This window comes from Pelodiscus sinensis, chromosome 4 (genome assembly GCF_049634645.1).
Source record: "Pelodiscus sinensis isolate JC-2024 chromosome 4, ASM4963464v1, whole genome shotgun sequence".
Taxonomy (NCBI): domain Eukaryota; kingdom Metazoa; phylum Chordata; order Testudines; family Trionychidae; genus Pelodiscus; species Pelodiscus sinensis.
In genome coordinates this window covers 14673979-14692725 of record NC_134714.1, presented here as the reverse complement: position 1 = coordinate 14692725, position 18747 = coordinate 14673979, and the positions used below count along the sequence as shown (strand labels likewise).

Here is an 18747-nt window from a genome sequence, read left to right as displayed (position 1 = left end):
AAATTTCCCACAGTCCTATAAAGTTTGTTTATAGCCAACAGTCCTGGCTCTTAGTGTTCTGTGCTGTTGTTTAGCTTTAGTTTACTTCTACATATCTCTTAAGTACCCAGTAAGCAGTGGAAGTGTTGATAACACTGCTAGACAACATTGATTGTCTCCCATGGTTCAGCAAATTCTCTGGTTTGGCACTGGTCAGGTCCACAGGGTGACGGACTAGAGAGATTCAACCTGTATTTTCCTTTAAAAGTCGGCTAATGAGGCTATAGAGTCCAGTAGATTGTTGGATAGGATAATATGTTGGTTACTTTTTAGATTCAGAGAGAGTCTCGGCATAAATGCTAAGCTTTCCAGCACCTGCAGATCTGAATGAGAGCCCATATTGTTAAATGCAGGGCATGAGCTGGCACAGCTGTATCCAGATGGGCCTTGTGCCAGTTACTTGTCAAAGTACTTTACTTTGAACTTCTCAGCAGCAATTGTTGGCATAATTTTCCCTCCATCCATCTGCAAATGATCCCCATTTTTGTAAGATTATCCTTACGCTTTAACTTTTCCCATTCACAGGCCAAAGTTCCGAAAGAGGATATGCAAATTCCATGGGAATTTGCATATCTTCTTCTGATCTCACTTTCGAAAGCAGAGCTTTCAAAAGTGAAAGTAGTCAGGACACATTTTTTTTTTCGGCATTCTTCCCCCCCTCCCTTTTCCGAAAAGTCATGTAAACCTCCGTGGGAATTTACATATCCTCTTTCGGAACTTCGGCGTAGTCTAGACATAGCCTCTGAGTGATAGTTACCTCCATGTATGCCTACATGATTCATGCACTGATGAGCTCATATTAAAGAATTTAGAAACTATGGGTAGCCTTGGAACGTTCTGGGAATAATGAAAATATTCTCTCCTTAATTCTGTATATTACACAAATTCATAAAGTGCCCATTAGAATTGTTAACTGAAAGCCACAACATCTGTGTTTCTTTCTTTTCTAGGTTCTCCAACTCGGCTCAGATATTCTTCCTCAGTATAAACAAGAAGCCCCAAAGACTCCTCCGCACATTATTTTACACTATTGTGCTTTTAAGACCACCTGGGACTGGGTCATCTTAATTCTAACCTTCTACACAGCAATTATGGTTCCCTACAATGTCTCCTTCAAAACAAAACAGAACAACATAGCCTGGTTGGTGCTGGACAGTGTGGTGGACGTTATTTTTCTGGTTGACATTGTTTTAAACTTTCATACGACCTTTGTTGGCCCTGGTGGAGAGGTTATATCTGATCCCAAACTCATAAGGATGAACTACCTGAAAACTTGGTTTGTGATAGACCTTCTGTCCTGTTTACCTTATGACATCATCAATGCCTTTGAGAATGTAGATGAGGTAAGCAATTTCAGTCCGCATAAAATTGACTGCTCTAGGTTATTTCTAATTGTGAATTCATGTAGGGCCGCATTTATTCTCACTATAGTGAATAATATTACTCTGTGCAATAGTTGGAGGATGGATTTTGGTTGTGGAGCTTTTCGATGAACAGTTTTATCTTATCTGGGAAGAGAGAGTGTCTTGCTAAGCAATAAAGGGGTATGTCTAGACTACATGGCTCCATCGACGGAGCCATGTAGATGAGTTTACTAGACATAGGAAAATGAAGCGGTGATTTAAATACTCCCCGCTTCATTTACATAAAAATGGCCGCCGCGCTGTGCCGATCCGCTGTTTTGGTGGCACAGTGGGGCAGTCTGGACGTGCTGCGGTTGACAAGGGAAGCCTTCACGAGGCATACTGGAGCGGTTGAGAAAGGCTTCCCTTGTCGACTGCGGCACGTCCAGACTAGCCCGTTGTGCCACCAAACAGCTGATCAGCACAGCGTGGTGGCCATTTTTATGTAAATGAAGCGGGGATTATTTAAATCACCGCTTCATTTTCCTATGTCTAGTAAACTCATCTACATAGCTCCGTCGATGGAGCCAGGTAGTCTAGACATACCCAAAGAGAATATCAGAGGTGCACTTGATTTATAAAGTTTCAGGGCACGATTTTAAAAATTGTTCACTGTTGACCTAAGTCTTCTTCCACTAAAGCCAATGGCTAAGCTCCCAGTGATTTCAATGGGTATGTCCACACTACAGAGAAGATCGAAGCTGCCGCTTTTGATCTTCCAAGGTTCGAATTAGCAGGTCTAGTGAAGACATGCTAATTCGAACTGAGACGGGCACTCCGGTCAATACTGGAAGTCCTGCTTCCACGAGGAGTAAGGGAAGTCGAAGGGAGAGTGTTTTCCTTTCGACTTCCTGCAGTGAGGATAGCGCCAAAAGTTGAGCTAAAGTACTTTGACCCTAGCTATGCAATTAACGTAGCTGAAGTTGTGTATCTTAATTCAACTTTATCCTGTAGTGTAGACATACCCAATGAGAGCACAAAATGCTGCCTTTGAGTGTTTTTGAAGATCCTGGCCATAATTGCTGTTTACACCCTGCTGCTTTTTCTTTCCTCCTTGCAAATTCTTTTTAAATTTATGTTTTTAGAGATGAACCCTTCTAGTGTCCATATTATTTGCTTGATAAAAGGCTTAATTAGAGCCATATCTTGAAATTTTAGAGATTGCACAAGAAAAAAGTGCAAATCTTAAAGGCCACTGAATTAAAGCTTCTTAACTTTTAGCCCTTAATAACATTTTAAAAAATCAAGCTTGCAGGCTAAGATAATGGAGAAACAAGCAATAACTGCAATTAATAATGCATGCATGAATCATTGTAGACAAAAATCATTATTAAATTGCACCCGTAATGGTATCAGAACTCATTTTAATTTCCCTTTGGGGCCCCATATCCTTAGGATGTTAAACAGATGAAAAACCCTTTGTTCATTTTTTATTGTTTGAACAAGTGATTTTTTTATTCCTCATGAATTCTTATCACTGCAGTTATGTAGTCTCACGTTAAAAAAATCCATACCCCTATTTCTTAATGCAGGTTTTTTGGTACAGATTTTGCGAAGATCTTTTTAAATGCCACCCCTGCCTCTTTGCTTACTATAATCATTTGACATTGTTCCATTTTATTTATAGCAAACGCGACAAGTGATAAACCTTGCAGTTTAAACCTTTAAGTTCGCATAAGGGCTGCCAATCTAGAATCAAGTTATGTAGACAGTCCATGGGAGAAGCTGCTCCTAACAAGGTTGTTAATGTATCCTAGCTTATAACATAGTCCGAAATAATCCATTCTATTTTAATAAGAACCTGATTTTACAAAAACATTACATGTTTTCAGGTTTGAGTGTCTGAAAGTTGAAAACAAGTAGGACCTGCATTACTGCACATAAACTATATGCAGTTTCATTGTGTGCTAACCATTTTTCTAGTATGTCATGGCTAATTACACACTTGCAATATTTGTAAAAGGGTACAAGAAATTTCTCTTTCTCTCTCGGCATCATTTTGGGGACATGGCTTGACAATGAAGGATGACCCAAAGGCGGGATTAATCCCAAGTGCAGGCAAAACTACGTAGTCATATAAAAGCTCTTCTACTTGCAACTTGAGCCTTCATTCTGCTCAAGTCCCACAGTAAGAAGGGAGGAAACTCCTTGCCGCCTTTTCCTCTTATTTTTGAATCCCTACAGATCACGTGTCCAACCTCTTGTTCTCCCCACATTGCTCATCAGATGCATCTGGCCATTTCTGTGAGGATGAAGATGGGTGGTAGAGTGGTAGGAAAGGAGGAGACAAACCATGTTGTAGCTTTTCCTCTCTGTAAGGCCCTATAGTACAGCATCAATGGGGGTAGAAGGAAAGGGTGGGAGGTTTAGAAGTATGGATTTCTGGTGCCTCTAGTCCTGCGCGCACAATGCACATGCATCTTAGCCCAGAGAAAACAAAATGTAGAATACTAAGGTCCCCACAGTTCACTTTTAGAAATACATTCTCTACCCTTATATGTAATACTAGAAGATTTACCTGGCGTTGCCCAGGTCCATAATTCAGGAATTCCATTGAGTGTATGTCATTTTTGCATCCCAATAAATTCTTATTCACTATGTTTTAACAAAAAGGGCTGTAGTGAATTAGATTTCAAATAACATTTTCTTCTAGTTTTCAAAACTTTAGCATTGATTTAGCTGTGCTAAAACAGAGCATTACTCCACATTTCTCCATTTTCTCTCTTTTCTGTAAAGTTTATTGAGAAGCAATCCTATTCCAGGTTCATCCTGTTTTTCTACTCATCTTGCTTCAGTCTCTTTCAACATTCACTCAGCTATGTCAGTTTTGAGGCTCGTAGTTGCTTTGGTGATCCTGTCTTGTTTCTGTTTGGTTTTATGCAGGTACAACCAAACCCTTATGTTGCTTTTAGTTATAAGAGGAAGCTGTCTACTGAATTTGGTGGTCCTACTTCTTACCATTTAGCAGGAGTTCTTGAACAAACAGACACACTCACATATATAGTAGATTACTGCTGCTTGGAAAGAAATAGGAAGGATATGCCAAGAAACCTGAAATGTGAAAGTGCATGGAAAGAGAACACTGGGGTGGCATCCTCAAAAGCAGGGAACGTTGGCCAGATGGGTCATTTTACTATTGATTTCACTGGGAACAGTTAAGCCAGTGCTGATCACTTTTTAGAATTCATCTGTAGGTGTATATGACTGTAAATCTATGCCCTTTTATTGCTCTGTGGAGGTAGTCACAGCAGCAAAATGTGGAGGAAAATAATTGTAACACTAAGATCTAGGAAGGGAGGATTAGGACAATTTCATGCAGATGAAGTGGTGTAGGTTTATGTGGTAAAAAGTTAGAGGCATCTTATGATGCATTTAAGAGGATTTGGATAATCTGACAGATAGGAAGAAAGGTAGGATAATGAGAGAGAGGGAGAACCACGCAGTGAAAGCAATCTAAATTGTCACGGTAGATGGAGAATTATGGTTTTTAAGTAGTATTAGGGGGATAGGAAAACATGGTAAAATAGGTTAGCAAAAAGAAAAATACTTGAAGAAAGAAATTGGTAGATCACTTGCCAAAATGAGTGTGATAACAGAGGCCTAGAAATCGAAACAATCCCAGATGTCCTCATTAATTGGAAAATATTAGCTGCACTGCTAGTGCTAGTCGATTCAAAACAAAAGGCTAAATTGTTCAGACTTGGAAACATAAGCATAAGCACCATAACCCAGGTCTGAAGAGATGGGTTCACAGCTCTGAAAATCAGACCACCTCGTTAACTGTTAAAATAAAAAGGAAGGTGTCTAAAAGTTTGAAGATTTGGGACTAACCTTTGTATAAAAAAAAAGGCTTAAAGCTTGAATCCAAAGTTTTTACCCATTTCAAGCTCCTGTTGACTGCACGGATATTTATAAATATGTAAGGTCTGGGACAGCAGCAGCAACAGTAATATGCTTAGGCAGGGGAAGTCTACAGCACTGGGTGACCACACTGTTGTAAGGCTTTATTCCTGATATCTAAGGGTGTGTCCGTACTGCACCGTAATTTTGAAATAATGTCGAAATAATGGGCGGCTTAGTCCGACTTCTGTAAACCTCATTCCATGAGGAATAACTCTTCTTCCGAAATATCTATTTTGAAATAGCTGCAGTGTGGATGCTCCACTGTTGCTATTTTGAAATATCTCCTCACCACGGCCATTCTAAGTAATTCCTCCCCAGTGCCTCCCGGGGGCTCTAAATCAATATAGCGCATCCACATTAGGGGAACCTGCCTAGGACTAATTTGGAGGCTTCCCTGCAGTGTGGACTCTCTATTTTGAAATAAGCTATTTTGGAATATATCTTCCCGAATAGCTTATTCTGAAATAAGCGCGTGGTGTAGATGTACCTTAAGTGTGCCACAGGGTTATTACTGATCTGGTGCAGCTGTGATTGAGCAGTGTGTCTGCTCCTGAACTCAGATCTGATTTTTCAGCACTTTGTGTGTGGGGACTTTGTCTTTGACATGAGTCAAAAGGGCAACAAGAATACCTCCCTAGATCCTGATAACGTCAAACCATCTTCTATCTAGCAGTCATATGAAATACCTCCAGTCTCCTAATGTATTGCTAAAGCAACAGCCGTTCAGATCCATATTTAAGGATTTGAAATGCGCAAATTGGGTAAATCCTCACGTTTGCCATAACTTCTTCTTTGGGCTTCAGACCTTTTGAAGGCCTTTTTGGGGGAAGGTGCTTAAACCAATGCTCCTTAGAATATCTGGTTGGCTGCACCTGTTTGATAGCTTACTGCTTAAATAGGTGAAGTCATCCACTACTTCCATGGTTTGGTCAGAAGCAGAGATGTCTTGTATCACAAATGTGTGCTGACTCTCCGGGTTTTTTTCCCCCAAGAATCACTTAGCCTAAGATAGGTACTGCAAGTTTGCTAATTACAGAGCTGCACAGCACTTAGGGCTTGTCTTAACTACAACTATTGTTTGAGTTTGCCATCAGGTGAAACAGTTTCCCTAGTTGCACTGTCTGTGGGAATTGAATCTCTGGATTTAAAACTCTGAACATATGCTTCCACCAGGGCAATCAGCTTGAAGGAATAACTGTTATACCTAGTCCAGGTACTAGAGGAGAACAAAGACCCATGGACTGTCAATGTGAGTTACCCATGTTATAATCACCACTTTAGTAAATCTGGACATAGGACTGAAGTCTTGGATATAGGCGCTTAGATACTATGGTGAGGAGTGCAGTATAAGAACTCATGCAGTAGTCTTTCATTCAAAAAATAATTATTTGGAAGGTAGACCATACTAGTTCAAATTGTTTCCCCACCATTGTAAAGTGGGGTGAGTCCTTCAGGCATATTTTTCAAAGTTTTACTAAAAAAGTGGTGTTCTTAATACTGCTGTGAATTGTTACGTAAATTACTGAGGTTTCTTGTTTGTAATCAAACAAAAAATAGTAGTGTTTGCCCAACTCTGCCAGAGTAACAGCAGTGATATACCACATCTGGTTCTGTAAAGAGGGACATAGGAAGTCTTGACATGGAGGTGGATTTGTGGAGTAGTAGAACTATGCAGCAGCCTTGGTTTTTAAATTAGTTTTAAGCACATTGCTTTGCACCTAACATGAATCTTTAAGAACCCAAGGCTGGAAGTTAAAATCAGACATATTCAAATTGGCAATACAGAGGAACCTCAGAGTTAGAACAGCAGATTAGGAACTAATCGGTCAATTGCAGACCTCATCTGGAGCCAGAAGAATGCAGTCAGGCAGCAGCAGAACCTTTCCCTCAATAGCAAAAACAGTACAGTATTGTGTTAAACAAAAACTACTAAAAGAATAAAGTGAAAGTGTAACTCCAAGAGGCGGAACTGAACCTGGGACCTCTAGAGCTTCATACACGAGCCACTACAGCTTGAGTTAAAAGCTGGTTGGCTCACATCTGGGACAGTAGAGCAAACTCATTCTTTCTCTCTGAAAGTGGTCTAAGTGCCGCTACATGGGACAGTGAACCGCACCCAGTAGTGGTATGTAAGCAGGACAAAAGTCGAATAAGCCACACAGCTTCAAGTACGTTAATGCGTAGTTGAAGTTGAAATAGCTTAATTCGAGTTTTGGTGCTGTCTAAGGAAGTCGAAGGAAGAACTCTCTTCCTTTGACTTCCCTTACTCCTTGTGAAATGAGGGTTACAGGAGTCAGAGTAAGAAGTCTTCCAGCTTGCCATTACTTTGAAATAATGGCTTTCTGTGTAGACACGCGCTTTGTTACGTTGGAATAACGTCAGTTATTCTGAAATAACGCTGCTGTGTAGAAATGGCCTAAGTGTGTGGGTTATAAAAGCAGCATTTTTCTTCGTCATGGTAAAGTTTCAAAGTTGCATTGAGTCAATGTTCAGTTCCACATTGTTGAAATAACAGCCATAAGCTTTTGTTTAGTTACAAACATTTCAAAATTATGAACAACCTCCGTTCCCAAGCTATTTCTAATTCTGATTTTCTACTGTAAGGCACATATTTTTAACAGGCAGGGTGATTGGTCATTGGAACAGATTGCCAAGAGATGTGGTGGATTCTACATCTTTTGAAGTCTTCACATGAAAACTGGATGCTTTTCTGGAAGATATGCTATAGTCTTGATGAAATTCTTTGGCCAAATCTATAGAGGACAGACTAGATGAAATGCATCAATCTATGAATTTGTACATATCAGCTGAGACATAGAAACTTTAACATAATTCTATTACTATTTTTGATCTGCTATAGTGGTAGCAGAAACTTCCATGCATTCATTTTACTAGCCAAAATAGCACTTATTATAAATTGAAAGCTAATTGAATTAGTTCAGCAGTAATACCATTTATAATAACTTAGCAAAAGTATTACCTTTCTTAAAGAACTTCAATGAAAGGTTTATGAGATCTGATTTCAATGTGCTAGCAAGATGAATTAACATACTTAATGAAAAGTAGCACTGGTATTAAATGATAGTCTGATATTAGCTACTTTTGTTTCTCTCCAAGTGGCTGACAGAAATGTCATCCAGAACTGAATCACTATTGAAGCTGAGTGTTAAGCCATGATGAAAACTCTGAGCAACACAATGACAGAAATGATCAGAATAAGCCTGGGCAATTTCTCATTTCCGTGCAGTCTGAAAGTCATTAAATATGAAGAATAACATACTCCCCCTGTGCTATGCAGAGAAATATACAATGTAATAAATAAAATGACTTGCTTAGCCTGGCAAAGAGTAAATTTAGTCTTGCCTAGGCATTCCCCACAGTCATAATGGATCAAACACATTCCGAATGCAAACCTATTGAACTTGTTAGAATTACACCAGGAGTGATTTGTTTCAGGGTATTTGTTTGCCGTGTCAGATTCTATTCAAGTTTTCTAGCCAATTATTTAAACTATAGGATATTGAATTTTAATTATGCTTTTCATCTAGATTTTTCTTTTTATGTACTATATATATATATATATTACTGGGAAACAGATGTCGGATAGAAGTCATTTTAATTTGTATCTTTAGTGAGACACACACTAACTAACGCAGTCTAATTGGGGCTAATTCCATGTGGAAGGCTTTCAAGGGAAGCATAGAGGCCTGCCTTCTTCTGTCTGTGGCAAAAGGAGGAGAAGGTTTAGGAAGAAAACAAGGCAAGTCAAGGAATCTTTTCTGATATAAACCTAAATAATACTGACTGCAGAGGCACAAATCTGTAATATTCAAATTAATTCATGAAGAATGAGGTGGAGGCAATAGACCACTTTACAGTGTTTGGAGTGTAACATTCTCATACACATAATGAGCCCAAAGATGGCACAGAAAAACAAACAAACAAATGAATGGCTAATATCATAGTAAAAAAAGATCCCTTGTTTTCAAAGGGAGATGATATTGTAACTTGATGTGAGCCTTACTTTTGTTAAATACCTAAGGCCAGGAGTTGTGAAATTGACAAGGAAACTCCTGCTCCCTTGGAAAGCTGGGTGGCTGGACCCGGCTCCAAGAAGGAAGCTGGGGTGAGACGTTTGGAGGGATTTCCTCACCCGCAGTTGGAAGTCCGGGCTCGGAGCTGGGGAAGCCTTGTTCATTCCTTATGAAATTGACAAGACTGCCTGGCTCTTGGTAGGGGATGGGCAGGGAGGAGGGGGCCTAAGAAATTGGGTCAGCTGGTCCCTGGCCCCCAGGATGAGAGGCCTTCGGTGGCTTCTCCCAATGGTGAGCTGAGTGCAGGAGGCAAGAAGTTTAGGGGTGGGCAGCCCGTGCAGCCAGGTTCTTGGCAGGGAGCTGCCAGTGGGGCGGAGACCAGTCTCTGAGCTCCCCAAACTGCCCCTCTTAAGTTGGTGGAAGTGCTCTTGGTGAGGACACGCACCACCGACCCAGGGAGTGTGGTGTACACATGCACATTAAGTTGACCTACTATAGGTCAACCTAGGTTTATAGTGTAGACCAGTGATCCCCAACCATTTGAGGCTGCCAGGCACCAGGAGGCGTGGCCGTTCGCCTGCCAGGCGCCAGAGGGCGGGGACACTTGCGCGCCCGGGGACAGGACCCCCCCCCCATGCGCCGCGCGCCCGGGGGCGGAAAGGCCAATTTGCGGTGCTCCCGGGGTCGGCGCTTACTGCACGCCATGCGCCCGGGGCCGGCTCCGGCACCAGCACCATGCATGCGCCACGTGCCTGGGGCCAGGCCAGCTCCGAGCACTTGGCGGGCACACACAAATGCTAGTGCCATGGTGCCCGCGGGCACCGTGTTGGGGACCACTGGTGTAGACCTATCCTGAGAAACCCTCTTCCTACTGCTTCACTGCTTTCTCTTTAATCGGGAAGGAGGGATATGGTAGTTGGCAAATTACATCATTCCTAGTGGGAGGGCTAACGACACAGCTTCCTCCATTTCTTGCCCCTCCCCATCCACTCCTCTCTGTGAGGGGAGGAAAGACTCAATCCTTAACTGATTGAAGTCAGTGTCTCAATCCCATTGACATCAGTGGTGTAAATGGGACTCTGTGTATCTGGGTTTAAGGTCTCAGTAGGCTGTGCAGAGGTTATGCTTTCTGCCGATATGGAGACTTGAGGAATGAGTCCAGACCTAAATCAAGTTCTTAAAAAAAAAAAAAAAAAAAAAAAGTTGCCTTTTTTTTTTCTTGCACTAGCATTTAGATTGGTATCCATGAGGCTTTAATATTTTAATTGATTACTTAGAAATGGCCTGTGAGTATGCATGATATGTTTGAAGATTTATTTTGACATTAACTTCAGAAAAGACCCATTAAGATGTTAACCAGGGATTTTAAGAATAAGCTTTATTTAAGTAGCTCAACACAGAAGGGGTTGTTGTTTTTTTTTAGTAATTTGCTTGAAAATTTCATATGTCTTGATGCAGTGCTTGTTTTGCACTGCACAGCTATGCACATTCTGGAGATGTTCTTATGCTTCCTTATTACTCGCTGTGACAAGATTTAGTGTTGTAACATATTGCAGTAGATCTAGACAACCTCTAAATCAAACTCGTGTACGTCGAGTCCTGAGTGCCTGTTGCATTATTATTTTTGATCCTTCAAAGGGGCTGTGAAGCAGGCTCTCCGTGCCAGAGGAAGGATCGCTTTATTACTCCCGAAAGATCGATGGTTTGGCGGGAGCTAGAGAGGAAGGTCATCTTTAACTTTATCTTTGCATATGTTCATGTGGACTAAATCAAGAAGGCAGAGGCAGTGCGGGAGGAAACAAGCTTTGATCTTGATCAAGATGTTCATTTTTGTCTTGTCCTCCAGCTTCGATTTCAATAGGCTGGAAGCCTTAGTAGTTCATAATGTGCAGGGAGTATATTTTATTTGCATGTCTCTGATGGAAGCCATCTTTACCAATATCATGGATCGAATCAGGGACTCCCACAGCTAAAACCACGAGTCTCTGTGGTTGTCTTCACTGCACTGCAGACTTAGCCCAGGCTCACACTGAGGTGTTGCTTCTAAACCCCTTTATGTCCACACACAAAACCACCTCTTGACTCTAGTGGTACTTTCAGTCTGGACTAGCTGGCCTGTATGAGGCAGTAGGTGAGAGATGGGGTGTTGCTTTCAGTTAGGCTGAAACCCACCCCCTTGGCAGTGAGGACACATGCTGAACCACATGCGTGCCGATAATTCTCCAGTGCCTTCCCACACTTCTCCTGGGTGCCCTGAAGGGCAGAAAGGTTCTCCCACAATCCACTGGGAAAGAATCCCTGTGAGTGGTTCAGCAGAAAGAACCATGGGATGGGTCTCCGGAAACCCTCTGGGGGGATGAACCGATAAGTGCAGCCCTAGTGAGTATGCACTAATTTGGGGATGGCCTTGAAGCATGGCTGTTCACAGCTGAACCAGGCTAACCCAGCTGCCAATCACCTAAGTTATCTTGGCACTGAAGATGTGTTGTGTGTGGAAGTAAAGGGCCATGCTCTGTAGTGTCATTGAGTTCTACAGTAGATTGTATCCTCGATAGATCAGATACTGATAGGGCTGAGCAACACACTGATCAGTGGATTGCATTTCATTGTTTTCTGACAATACGTAGTCCTGTGGCACGTTAGAGACTAACAAAAATATATATAGAATGATGAGCTTCCATGGGCAAAACCCACTTCCTCAAATGAGCTCATCTGTTTGACTCATTGTTTTTAAAGTTACAGACTAACACAGCCACCCTTCTGAGATGGTTTTCTAAGACATTTCTGGGTGTAATGTAAGGCATTCTGTGACTGAGGTTATGGGTCTCTCAAAAGACAAGGTCCTTCGGTATGTGATGGGGAGAAATAAGAACCTTTGAGGTATTTGCCTTAGCAGCATCCTTGTTTAATTGGAATCTCTTTATGGATAACTTCTGAACTCTGGTACTTGCTTCCCCAGGAGTTTCAGGGCCTGAATTTATTGACTTCAGGATCTACTGCTAAGCGTTTCTATTCTTTTTTTTTTCTGGGGCAGGGGTTTTTGCTCAATTTTTTTTGGAGACCCAGATTTATGTATTTGGGGGATTTCAAGGGCGAGATATTGTAGTTTAAAAAGTCTTTTATTGACATTTCATGGCTGCCAATAAAAATATAATGGCAGGGTATTATGTTTTTTTCTATCAATTTATAAAAATACTGCTATCCTTAAGACTCTAAAAATGGGTTTTTCACTGTTCTCAACTTTGGCTAAAACCTGCACTTGGTGAAGTGAATGGAGGCAGAATTTGTCTAACGCTGAGTGTTTGGGAAAGCCGTCATAGGTGCTTCCTGTGCATGACTGTGTGTGCACGTGTGATACACACAAATTATGCTAGAGGAACAATATTAAGCTTCAAAGTCAAGCATTCAGAAGTTGGAAATGCCAAGACTTGTGTATATTCATTAGAATACAGTTTTTAATTTCATGATTACATACTGTCGCAGAACCCTAATTCATTTTGGCACCGGATAAGCCTGTTCTGGTGATGAATCAGGATTGTGTTTCTGTAGGAGATTTGGCTTCATTTGTTGCAGGAGCTGATTGTGTAGTGCATGAGGCATGAGTTCCAATCTTCTCCTCGGTGTGTTTATTTACCTGCACTGCAGCCTCGGAGCTTCGTGGCTTCCATTGGCTCCAGTTTGCCCAGTTAGCAGTTTTCTTAAAGTGGTTTTGTGGACCACTTTGAGAAGCACTGTTCTAGATGGTGCTTGGTTTTGCCGTGAGGGCAGGGGACTGGACTTGATGATCCCTTGAGGTCCTTTCCTGCTCTAGTGTTCTATGATTCTAGAACTTTTGGTTGCAAGAATTTTTTACCATGGGCAAAACAATGTATTTTCTCCTCACCTCTTTCTCAGAAAAGACTGAATTGGGTTTCCACAATGGAAAATTTCGGCCTAATTGATGAAAGCAAAGGTGGGTGAGATATGGCCCACAGGCTGGATTCAAATTCATCTAGCCTGTGGCCACCCTGCCCCGCCTCCGCCCTCAGGCCAATAGAGACACTGGGGCTGGAGAGCACATGAAGTCTCCTCTCCACACCAGGAGTGTGCAGCACCAGACGGAACCACCAGCTGTTCAAAACGGCTGGCGATTCCTTCTGGATGTCGTGCGCCCTGGCTGGGGAGGGCGGTGGTGGGGGAGAGACCTCGCGTGCTCCTCCCGCAACCATGGGCATGCAGCACCAGAGGAAACCGCCAATTTCCTCTGGGTGCTGTGTGCCCCTGACGGTGGGTGGAAGAGACCTGCCTTGCTCCTCCATCCCATAGGGGGAGTGTGTGAAATCTCCTCCCCTCGCATGTGATGCCTAGAGGGAACCATCTCTTCTGGTTGAGGCTACGCCCTTTCCAGTTGAGGCCCTGGCTCTTCCAGGACCAGCCAGTGATCACTATCAGCATTGGTGAAGTGCCCCCTCTACAAAAATTATTGCCCAATCTTGGATTAAAGTTTGGCAACCTTTTAAGCAACTGATATGAGAGTCTTCTAATCGGAAGTGTCAGGCAACCTTAAATAATACTGTCAGACCACATTAATCTTAGTCCAGCCTGTAATTGAACAAGATAAAAACTCGCTGACTCAACCCGCTTAAACTAATTCTCCTTGTTGAATGTGCCATTTCAAGAAAGTCTGAGGAAAATAAACTTTTGCGGTATACCCAGATCAACAAATGTGGGCTTTGTTTAACCAATGGCAAGTAAATGAGTTGAATCGAGGACTTTAATTGGAAATGCCCTCCTTGCTATGTACAAAAGAAAAACTGCTACCCTCTGAATTACAGCCATTCCTACTATATTCCCTAAAGGCTTCACATGCCTATTTAATAGAAAGGATGCTAGTAGGGTTGCCAGATGGTTTCAACAAAAATACCAGACACATGTGACATTACATCACAATCTACATTACATCTTATTTAGAAAATACCGGACATTTATATTTTTCTCAATTTTTTTTCCCCAAACAGAAAGCTCAAATACTGGACTGTTCAGTTCAAAACTGGACACCTGGCAACCCTAGATGTAGATCTGAAACTTGTAAAAGTAATCACAAGGGCCCAGGGATTAGAAGAGCAAGTGCCCAATTGCTACTTGCTGGGCTCTCTCCAGAAGAAACGAACTGTGCCGCTCAGATACTCCTATCCCCAGTTAAGTCTTCACAACTATTCCTGATTCCTTGTGGTCAGCAGAACTAAAATTGCTGCTAGATCTCAAGGAATTGGCATGCACTCATCCTCTCTTTCCGTTATCAGAAATAGTTTGTCAACCAACCAAGTCTGCATATCACACACAGAATTTCCACCAATGAGAAGGGTCAAGAACAAAATTGTGCGGGAGCAACAATTGGCCTGATTCTGAATATCAGCAAAAGGAAGCAGTCACAATAATTTCCAAGTGAGAATAGTGGCAGGATTTTCCTCAGATCTAACCATTGTATTTTTTAAAATAAACGCAATTTTAAATAAACTGTTGTAAACACAAATCTCTGTGCAGTTACCAGAGTCCTGCCTCTTCAGTACAGGGACTATTAAACTTGCCGCCTCCTCCTCCTCCACTCCCCGTATATGTTTGGCTCTTTGACAATAAGTACCATTTGATAATTCTATTGTCTCTCTTACCTTCTGTGATTCTTGAAGTCTGTAGGAATCTTCTGTTGACATCAATAGGCTTTGGATCATTCCCTGAACTTTTTAAAACAAGAAAAGCCTAAATGGATTTTGAATATAATTTTTCAATTTAATGCTTCCAAATCTTTGCAAATGAAATGGCGTTTCTTTGTAAACAGTTTTTCAATTAGGAGAGTTCTGAAGGCCAGACAAGCTGCGAGATGAGAAAATGTGTCCTGGTCTCATTGTGACATGATTTAATACCCTGGCCACAACCCTTTTAATTTCATGAGATGTGGTTTTGAATTGTGTTCATGCTCATAATAGAATCTGATGTCCTCAAGCAGAGAACATGTAGTCTGAGATACTGCAAGCATTTGGCTCAATTGACTTGCTGCCCAGATATGTTAATATACTGACAAATTATCCTTCTGGGAGACTGCCTCTTCAATGTCAAGGATGTATTTTACAAGAGCTGAACAATACCATGAGAAAATTGAACTAGATCCTTACCTGCACTGCTCAGTTTGCTCAAAATTGCCTTTCTGCTCTCGCAGTTTTTGAGGGGGACAAATTAGAAGAGCCCCTTTAAAATAGTGTTGGATTTCCAGCATAGATTTTTTTTTTCATGATCCATAAGTTGTTAGAATATAAATATGGCCTTTTCCCCGAAAGGAGAACGAACATAAAGACAACTTGCAAGCTGTTGGTGTAAAAAAAACCTGTATGGAATGAATGTGAAAATCCAGTTGCTCTAATTCACTTGACCTCTATTGAGTCTTTGTTCAATCCTGGGCTTTACCAACCTACCAGTTACACAATAATTCTCAGGAGATTTATTTTTTGGTTAGAGGAAGCACCAAAGTTATCCATTCACACCCAACACTATTTAAACACATGAGTAGTCTCACTGCCATCTTGTTAGTCTTTAAAGTGCTACATTGTCCTGCATTTTGATTTCAATAGGAAATTCTCACTTGCTTAAACTTAAGTACATGCATATGTGTGTTGCTGACATGGGGCCTCTGTAGAAAAGACTTGTTAAACTGCTTGCCTTCGCGGTTTAAGCAAACTGTAAATCTCTTTTTACTTGTCTTAAAACAAGTGATCCAGCTAAATCAGCTTTGAGACTAGCAGGACATTTGAGCATATTTCACAGTAGTACTATTTCAGGTAAGGCATATATCAACAGCTGTTAAAATTGAATGTTCCCCTTTGTTTTATAGTGTGACTAGCAGATGTACCCAGTGTTGCTCAGGTCTTTAACTGTAGAAATGTTTGGGGTAGTTTTTTTTTAAATTAAAAGGAAAATGTCAATGTTTTATTTAAGTGACTGTCCAGGGTAGGAGGTTGAGAAGTGGAGGGTTGGTCTTAGATGAAGGGGTTGGGAGTGTGGGGGGACTCAGGGCAAGTGGTGGGGGTGCAGGAGTCAGGCAGGGGACTGGAGGTGTGGGCGTGGCCTCGGGGCAGGGGGTGGCAGGTACAGGAGTGAGGGTAGGGGAGTGGCACAGTTGGGGGACTCAGAGCAAGGGGTGGAGGGTGGTGGAGTGAGGGCAGGAGGTGAAGGCCTCAAGGCACAGGGGTGAGCTGTGTATGTGTGTGGGGGCTCAGCAGGGAGTGGGAGGTGCAGGGTTCAGAACAGGGCTGGGGGCGGAAGCTTACTGGGGCCACCTGAGGTAGTGAGGGTGGTGCTGCTCCAGTGGCAGGTCCGTGCAGGAGACTGGGGTTGTACTCCCTTGGGCCAGGGTTTCACTCCCTGGCTGGTGACTCCTCTTGTGGGAGGGGCTATGGGAAGCCAACCCAACCTCCAACTTGTCAGCCCCGGCCTCCAGCTGCTCTTCCCTGCCCTGCAGCTGTTCGGGAAGGTGGGGTTCCAGAGGGAGCGAGGCTCCAATAATCTTCCCTAGACTCAAGATGCCCCTCCTGAACTGCAGCAAGTTTTGGGGGCACAAGGCTCCAGGAAAGGGCTGGGGTGTGCTCTCTGGCCCCTGGGATGGTACTGGCAGGTCAAGAGTGGTGAGGCCGGTGGGTTGAGAAGCTTCCCCGTCCTTTGCTGTTTGGAGCAGAGAAATTGCCTAGTCTGGCGTCCAGCCACGTGGAGCCTTGTATGCAGCTGGCCAGTCTCTTGCTGCCGCCCCTACTGGTCACTCTGCAGTATCTCATCCCTCTTCTCTGCCCCCTCCCTTTCCATGTTCTGGAAATCATTCCCATTCCAAGCACTTCCTGTTTTCCTGCCTGTTTTCGTGATATTTTGGGCTACTGACCCAGTTTCCAGTGTGTGTTGATAGTAACCCTGAGAGAGACTATCGGGCACTCCTGAGGGGCCCTGGAGAGAGAAATCAGACAGGGTGCTATGGAAATATTTCTGGTCACACAGGGTGAATCTACACAGCAAGGCAAAAGCTGAATTAAGCTATGCAACTTGAGCTACATCAGTTGTGTAGTTTAAGTTGAAATAGCTTAACTCAGCTTTTGGCACTGTCTACACAGCAGGAAATTGAAGAACGCTCTTCCTTTCACTTCCCTTACTCCTTGTTACCTGATGGTTACAGGAGTCAGAGTAAGAAATCCTCCAGCTCGTCATTATTTCAAAATAACGACTTGCAGTGTAGATATTCTCTTTATTTTGGAATAATGTCTGTTGTTCAGAAATACCGCTGCTGTGTAGACATAATAATCAGGAAGCCAGGCAAATAGTGTTCCCAGTACGGAGCCTCTAAGGGAAGTAAGGTTTTTTTGATGCTGAAATTAACTCCAGGAATTCCACTATTTCACAGTTTGATAATATGATTAACTAATGTTTTGACTAGACTAATTCATTACAGCAATTTAATTTTAGCATAGAAACTCAGAACGTTTGCCTCATTACATTAAATATCTTAAATTTTATTATATGGCTTCCTCATATATTATATTAGAAATCTTCCTTTGTACCACTTCCATTTTGAATAGCTAGTTAATTTAATTGCAGAAGTTACTTATATCACGGGATTACAATAAATTCAGAGGTTTCTTTTTCTTTGATTTTTTTTTGTATGTATAACTCCCACTAAAACCAACTTTCAGATGGGTAGTCATGTTAGTTTGTTTCAGCAAAAACAACAAGGAATTCTGTGGCACTTTGAAGACTAACACTTTTTGGGGGGCATAATCTTTTGTGGGATGGCACCCACTTCAATAAACGTGCTTCTTCATGCATCTGATGAAGTGAACTCCATCCCACAAAAGCTTATGCCCTAATACATTTATTAGTCTTTAAGGTGCTAGAGAACTCATTTTTATTAAAACCACTGTGAACCATGCTTGCATTCAGGGAAATATACATGCTTTCTGCTCCTTCCCAGATGTTTCCATTACTGTTTAATATTTCTCTGTGCTTTTATTTCCTAAGTATTTGTGTTTCCATTTATTTGTACTTTTTTCTTGAAGAAAATTACTGTAGGGAAGTACCTAGAATTGACCAGCAAGTAAATGATCTCTCATGTACATTTGTGACTAGTGGCTCTTGGTGTATATGTACTATCCAGGGCAGTTGGCTGTCAGTTATTAGGTAAATATCACACCCTCAGAATTAGTGAGCTGGATATATGGAGGAAATCAAGATTGCATTGCATGCAACTACAAATAAGGGAAATAATCCTTCCTGGCTCAGGATATTACCCAGTCATTCACTGATGGGTGATATGGTAGAAGGTTCCCCTCTGTGCAAATTGTTTCATGGCTGTCCTTTAC

General features: G+C 42.0%; 1 protein-coding gene across 1 annotated transcript in view; it reads left to right on the top strand.

Moving 5' to 3' along the window:
• Nucleotides 1-18747, top strand: part of KCNH5 (potassium voltage-gated channel subfamily H member 5) — a 235023-nt gene that overhangs the window by 56706 nt on the left and 159570 nt on the right. Inside the window, exon 6 of the mRNA XM_075926373.1 lies at nt 990-1382. Within this exon, the coding sequence (XP_075782488.1) occupies nt 990-1382 (393 nt within the window). The remainder of the gene's footprint in view (nt 1-989; nt 1383-18747) is intronic.